The sequence below is a fragment of the Onychostoma macrolepis genome, chromosome 20 (genome assembly GCF_012432095.1).
Source record: "Onychostoma macrolepis isolate SWU-2019 chromosome 20, ASM1243209v1, whole genome shotgun sequence".
NCBI classification, from domain to species: Eukaryota; Metazoa; Chordata; class Actinopteri; order Cypriniformes; family Cyprinidae; genus Onychostoma; species Onychostoma macrolepis.
In genome coordinates this window covers 14,940,604-14,946,846 of record NC_081174.1, presented here as the reverse complement: position 1 = coordinate 14,946,846, position 6,243 = coordinate 14,940,604, and the positions used below count along the sequence as shown (strand labels likewise).

The window sequence follows — 6,243 nt, the reverse complement described above, 5'->3', positions numbered from 1 at the left end:
AATAAAAATCCTATTTAATGTTAAATAAATAAGAATAAACAGCTTTACATACGTATGCAGTGATATATTAGTGAATTGTCTCTAGATCATTGACCAAAATTAATAATTGACAAGTAAATTAATATCTTAACTCAGCTGTCACATGATATAGTTAGCAGCTCTATTATTTGTTATTGAGATGGATGCATCTAACAGTCCCAAAAATCACAATACACAGTTTTTTCAATCAAAACCGCATTTGCATTTATTAACAAAAACACTGCAATATGAAAGCATTATTTGTGACTATCCTATCCTATGTTGAAAAGATCTAAAACCATAGAAGATCAGATGGTTTCAGATTAACAGACTTATCCTTATAGGGTTGAAAAGAAAGTCACATCTGACAGTCTCTTAAGATTTTTAGTTTGGACATCACAATAATACTGTGTTCAGAAACAACAATAAATACCACACATGTAACCAGATGAACCAGGCCAAGAAGGTTATATTGCACAAAATATCACACTCAGGTAACTCAATTATATATCATAGAATTTTCCTGTTTTTATCTCATCAAAAGATATCATACTGGTACACACCTCTGAATGTGCCATTAGTCATTTCTCATTAGTACATAGCACTCAAGAGAAGGTGATTGGGCACTATGGTACAAGCCTTGAAAATATATTCCAGAAGTGATGCATCACTATCCACTGTTTCAGGATCAGACTTACAGTGTTACTAATATAAAATGCAGCTTAAAGCCAGTTGCTGTGCTGATCCTGCTTAAGTGAAGACAGAGGTTATTACAAAAAATGAAAAGCAAAAGGCTAAAATCATGACCAAGTAAACATTTGTGATATAAAAACCAACCCTGAAAAAATCTTAATGACATCTGAGCTGTTTAATAATATTGGCCATTTTAAATCCCCTCTTCTACAGCCACGTAGAACTAGTCTTTCAGACCAAACAATGGAGAAGGTTTATGACACACAAACTATTTTAACACTTGTATCAGTCAAACAACACCCCTCTTTTTATGTGCCCATTTGATGGTTATTAATGACAGGAGGGGATAGTAAAAGAGTGTAATAATATTGCTCAGAAAATCACTGGACTCAATTACTCTGCTACAATACAATATAAAAAGCACGTGCAGTGAAGGCTGAAAGTAGGAAGCTTAAAGGCTGTAAAACACTGAGGTGAGCCAATGACAATGCACAGAGAGCTCTTGGCCATAAAAGAAAACGGTATTGTTTGTGCTGGGTCGGATTTATGGTTATAAGGGAGCCATTATCATCATAGAGGTATGTGTGTATGTTCTTAGAACTCTTAATAAAGCTGAGAGGATGTGTAGAAAAAACTGTGGGTGGGAGTGTGAGGGCAGATAGTGTTCATTTTTTGTGTATTGCATGTCTATACACTAATATTATAATTATTGTTATAATTATAATATTAATTGTTATAATTATAATAATTTTTATTTTTCGGAAAATAAAAAAACAAAATATTACCATCTTTGTATCTTTTGGCAGTTCACACTAAATGTTCATATAAAGGCATTGATGAGCATGTGTATGTGTTTTCCAGTGGTATTCCTTTCTCTTTCATTAGTGTACTGCTCCACACGGATTGTCGGATGTTTGGCAGCCCATGTTGGGGTATTTGACCTGCACTCTGAATAGCATCCCGTCTGCACACATGCAAAGTTTATACCTCTCCAGCCCTTCATTGAAGTACAGGTCTGCCCCTAAAGAGGAGTTTGGTATACGTGAAGGACTGAACATCACTGAGCCATTCAGAATAATGCTGTTTTCCTGCACACAAAATAGAAAAAAACAACATTCATACACTCTTATTTATGTTTAGAATAATGCATTAATGGATGATTATCTTATTATAGTATTTACGTTTGATATTTTTCAATGTATTTTTTATTTTTTTTAATTAATAAAAAGTTAGGGCTGTCAAACGATTAATCGCAATTATTCTCATCCAAAATAATAATTAAAAATAAAATAATATATATATATATATATATATATATATATATATATATATATATATATATATATATACATGTATGTGTGTGTCTTTATATATACATAATAAATATACACAGTACACACCCACACATATTAAACACAAACTTTTATTCTGGATGTGATTAATCGCAATTAATCACTTGACAGCCCTGGAAAAAAATTAAGTTAACTTAAAACTAAAAAATTAACAAAAACTTTTCAATGGTTTTAACTACATACCGCTTTTAGCTCAATGTCCCCACCCATGCTGAACTCCACGGTTTTGCCCATGATGTAAACTCCTTCATTGCCACGAATAATGGCCTTACCATCTCCTTTGATAGTGAGGTCAGATGATGCATTGCTAGTGATCTGCAAAAGATGGCAGTGAGTCACTGTACAAAACACACCTCTGTTTGAGTAATCAAAAGACCAAGATTAAGATGATCATAAATCTCATATCAAGACTTTTCATATGTAAGATTTGTCCTGACATATAAGTGATGTGATAAAAATTGTACTCAATTATTCAGGTTTCATAAGACTATGAATCAGAACTATGAGTACTGTTGCTTACTCTCTCAGTAGAGGCTTTCTTCACGTTGAGAACCTTAACCTCTTTGGGCAGGTGGAACTCATGGGTGTCAAAGTCAGTGCTAAAGAAAGTCTTCTGAGTGCGGGGGTCAGTGAAGGAGATGCCCAAGTCGCTGACGATAGACGTCTTATCTTCCTCTACGCTCAGCTTGGTGTTGCCCTGCTGGAACACCACCTGTAACTCACACAGAGAACACCTAAATCAATACACTTTCTCATGTCATTACTCAGAGCTTGTTGAAAGAAAGTCAGATACTATGCTGACTGACTGGGTTATTGTTGCCAGTAATGACAAGGTCCTGGTCCTTCCTGCCGCCCACTGTGCTTTTGTGTAGTGGATGGACAACGCCCATATCGGCCTTCTGTTTGAAGCGTAGCAGTCCACTCTCATGAAACTCCATACTTTCACAACCTCCAGGACCTATCCGTATCACCGTCCATATCACCAGTGTTATCTATAAAACACAGATAATGTACAGATAATGATAAAGTGTCTCTGTATTCAGTGAGCAGTAGAGATGTAACTCAAAGTAACTCAAATTATTTGATGCTAATTTTTGAGTATATCCTTTCGTATTAATATCACAGAAACAACAAAGAACCGATAAACTCACAATGAGGTTGATGAGCGCAAGCAGAAAAAGTAGGATGATTATGCCAATGGCAATGATGCCCTTGCGACCCCTCAGTCCTGTTTTGTGGAGTCTCTCCTCTTCAATCGGAACATATCCAGCCTTAAAATTACTGTTGTGCTCTTTATTAACTGATCTGCGCTCGATAGCCTTCTCCCTCATGGACTTCTTCACCGGTGCATTTGGGATTTCCTGTGTATATTAGGAAAAAGAAGATGGTACATTAGATGCTACAATTATTGTCTGTTACTACACATTTACTAGACACTCTGCTGTAAGTGGTTTACCATACAAGAACCCCTTAAAAATATAGCAATACTCAGCATTACTTAAATGATTTGCAATTAAGATATTTTCTAGGCTTCAGTGATGAATTTGGGTGTAAAATTTCAATTATGCCAGTATGTATTCAATTATTATGATAACCCTTAAGCCACACTTAAAATGTATAATTTTTCGGAGTATTTTTTTCCAAATATAATCAACCAACTGTTTTCAAGGTTAATTTTGACCAGATCCATGAACTCAGTTATCCTCAAGTTCACACAGGTGTAACAGCATAATAACCAGCGGCGTAGTTTATCAAGTTCACTAATGATTGACAACCACACAATGTCAAAATACTTTTTAATTTTAATTAAATTAATTTAACCCTAAAAATGGCAAGACCATAAAGAGACATGAGAAAATTAATTTATTGCTATTTTCCATCTTATTGGGACACAAATAATACAAATTGATCATTTTTTTTCAAAACATGACTTTTAATTTTGATTTTAATGTTTGTGTCCCACAGGATACGTTGCCAGTTTGGGGGTATAAATTAACTGAAAACAGAACACTTGTTTGTCAATGTTTGTTACAACATAGTTGTAATTCTTAAACGCTTTGGAATACAGACCTAAGGTTGGTCTCTTTTTAAAGACGACACATAGCAGATTATTTCTGAAGTGAAAGTATTTCAAAAAACAAAAGTATAAAAAAGTTATAGAAGTTTAAGTTTACAATAAAGATAATGTAGTATACTATTTTTATTTTATTTTATATAAAATAAGTATTTTATAAAATATGTTGAACTCTAAAATTTCTATGAAATCAAAGCCATATGTCTAACCAAGTTGTGTTCCAAATTTTAAGTTGATATCACAACAATTGTGGTTCCTGTGAGATTATGTTTGGGCACTAGATCAAAAATAACCACTGGGTTACACCCAAACTTTTTCAGTTTTCTGTCACAAATCAATCATTTTCTGTCACAATATCACTTCTATTACAAAACAGTTACCAAATATGGAACCTTGACTGTCAGACCTTTCCAACGATATGTGTCAAGATTACAAAAAGATCTGATTTGCCACAAAAGCCACAAAATCACAGAGTCTATACAGTATATGTTTTTATATCTTGATTTGTACCCCTAAAAGGGTGACGTATCACCTGAGATACAAACATTTAGAGACAGATTACAAAAAATGTAAGCATTTAATTCATAAAATTTCAATGTAAACCTAATAAGCTAATGCTGAATAACAGCTTTGTAAACAGGTAAGTCCCCTCCAACGTGTAAATACGTGAACTAGAATCAACTTTTATTGAAGGGTGAGTAGATTTCCCGCTACAGGTGGCCATGCAGTTTTAAACGCTTCCTGTGAGCGAAAAAATAATGTAGAAACAAAAGTCACCTCATCTATATATTCACAACAAACACCCTTTCAAAATGAAACCAAGAAATAAGACCTACACTTTCACTGCTTCTCCCCACAGCCTCTCAAATGTTTGTATCCCACAGGATACGTTGCCAGTTTAAACAGGGTTAAACAGCACATATCTTTTATATAATAACATTTTATCAAATTTGTATTTAATTCCTAGCATATCTATTTTGAATATGCTTACAATAAATATAATTTCAATTTAATATTTTATTATATTTTAATAATTTATATTTAATTATGTAACTCAATGTTAGTTTTGAGCATGTCTTGTATGCTGTAATAATTTTTGGACCAGTAGTACAGTAATACTACTAGTGTAATAATAATACTTCATATTCTCAGTACTTAATATTTTGTCTTATCTTTTGGAGTATTTAGTATATATAATTTTGGATAGAGCACTAAACAGAGACACAAATGATTTTCAAACTGAGTTGCGATACAAGGGAGTCTGATTGTCTGATGTGGGAATATGCAAAAAAATAACAACAATTTCTCTTTTCCCCCAGCCAAATACATCTTCTTTTGGAATTAACTAACACTACACATTAATTAACAATAAACACATTCAAGCTATTACAGTGTGACGGCTAAAAAAGAAAGCAGTGTTGCTGTCTTCAGGAATGCAGTAGATGAGTCTGTGTGTCTGTATGCCTAAAAATAAATGACACGCAGCCCTTTCCTCTGTAATAAACACGAGCGAATGGTTTTATTTTAAAGCTCTAAAGAATCACCATCCAGTATAACCACAGCAAACTGTAACTCTGCAATAATGAGTCAATTTTTCCATAAACGGACAAGGCATAAATCGCGCAGATGATCGTTATTCATTCACATACATCGCCATAGACATAGTTACAATTTTAAAGTTATTATACATCGCATGCTTTAACGCTCAAAATCGCTTGAAAAGCAATGCAAAAGCGAAAACATTTACAATTCACATTGAAAACAGACCTGCTCCGACGCCATGTTGACCCTCCCTCTCCAGACCACTGTGCTGACAGCTTCACACACAGCCTGAGGAGAAACCACTGCGAGAGAACCGTTATCCGAACTGTACTTTCAAACAGCCAAACCTTCACATGGATTATACACTTCAAACCTGGCTAAATTAAATTTAGAATTAAATTTTCCATACATATAGGCCAGTGTTGAAGAAGAAACGAGTTAACGTTACATTTAAGGGAGCACTGTAACTATGTTAGATGGTTTGTTCCTCCGCTATAAAGAGCCAGACTCGCCGTATAAGGAAAGTACAAAGACGGAGAGCACATTATAAAATGAAAACGACAA

At 34.1% G+C, this 6,243-nt stretch overlaps 1 protein-coding gene across 1 annotated transcript; it reads right to left on the bottom strand.

The window, feature by feature from the left end:
* Window positions 1-233: 233 nt before the first annotated feature.
* Window positions 234-6,165, bottom strand: sgcb (sarcoglycan, beta (dystrophin-associated glycoprotein)). The gene is made up of 6 exons (XM_058755441.1): window positions 5,905-6,165; window positions 3,215-3,424; window positions 2,870-3,055; window positions 2,584-2,775; window positions 2,247-2,378; window positions 234-1,799 (listed from the first exon to the last, which is right to left on the bottom strand). The coding sequence occupies exons 1-6, from the start codon at window positions 5,917-5,919 to the stop codon at window positions 1,593-1,595; spliced, it is 942 nt and encodes a 313-aa protein (XP_058611424.1). The 5' UTR covers window positions 5,920-6,165; the 3' UTR covers window positions 234-1,592.
* Between the last annotated feature and the right edge of the window lie 78 nt (window positions 6,166-6,243).

Excerpts from the sequence above, each read along its gene's own strand:
- sgcb (XM_058755441.1), bottom strand. Across the intron at positions 2,776-2,869 it reads TTACTGGCAACAATAACCCA|GTGGTGTTCCAGCAGGGCAA; the intron begins GTCAGTCAGCAT and ends TGTGAGTTACAG. Across the intron at positions 2,379-2,583 it reads AGAAAGCCTCTACTGAGAGA|ATCACTAGCAATGCATCATC; the intron begins GTAAGCAACAGT and ends CATCTTTTGCAG.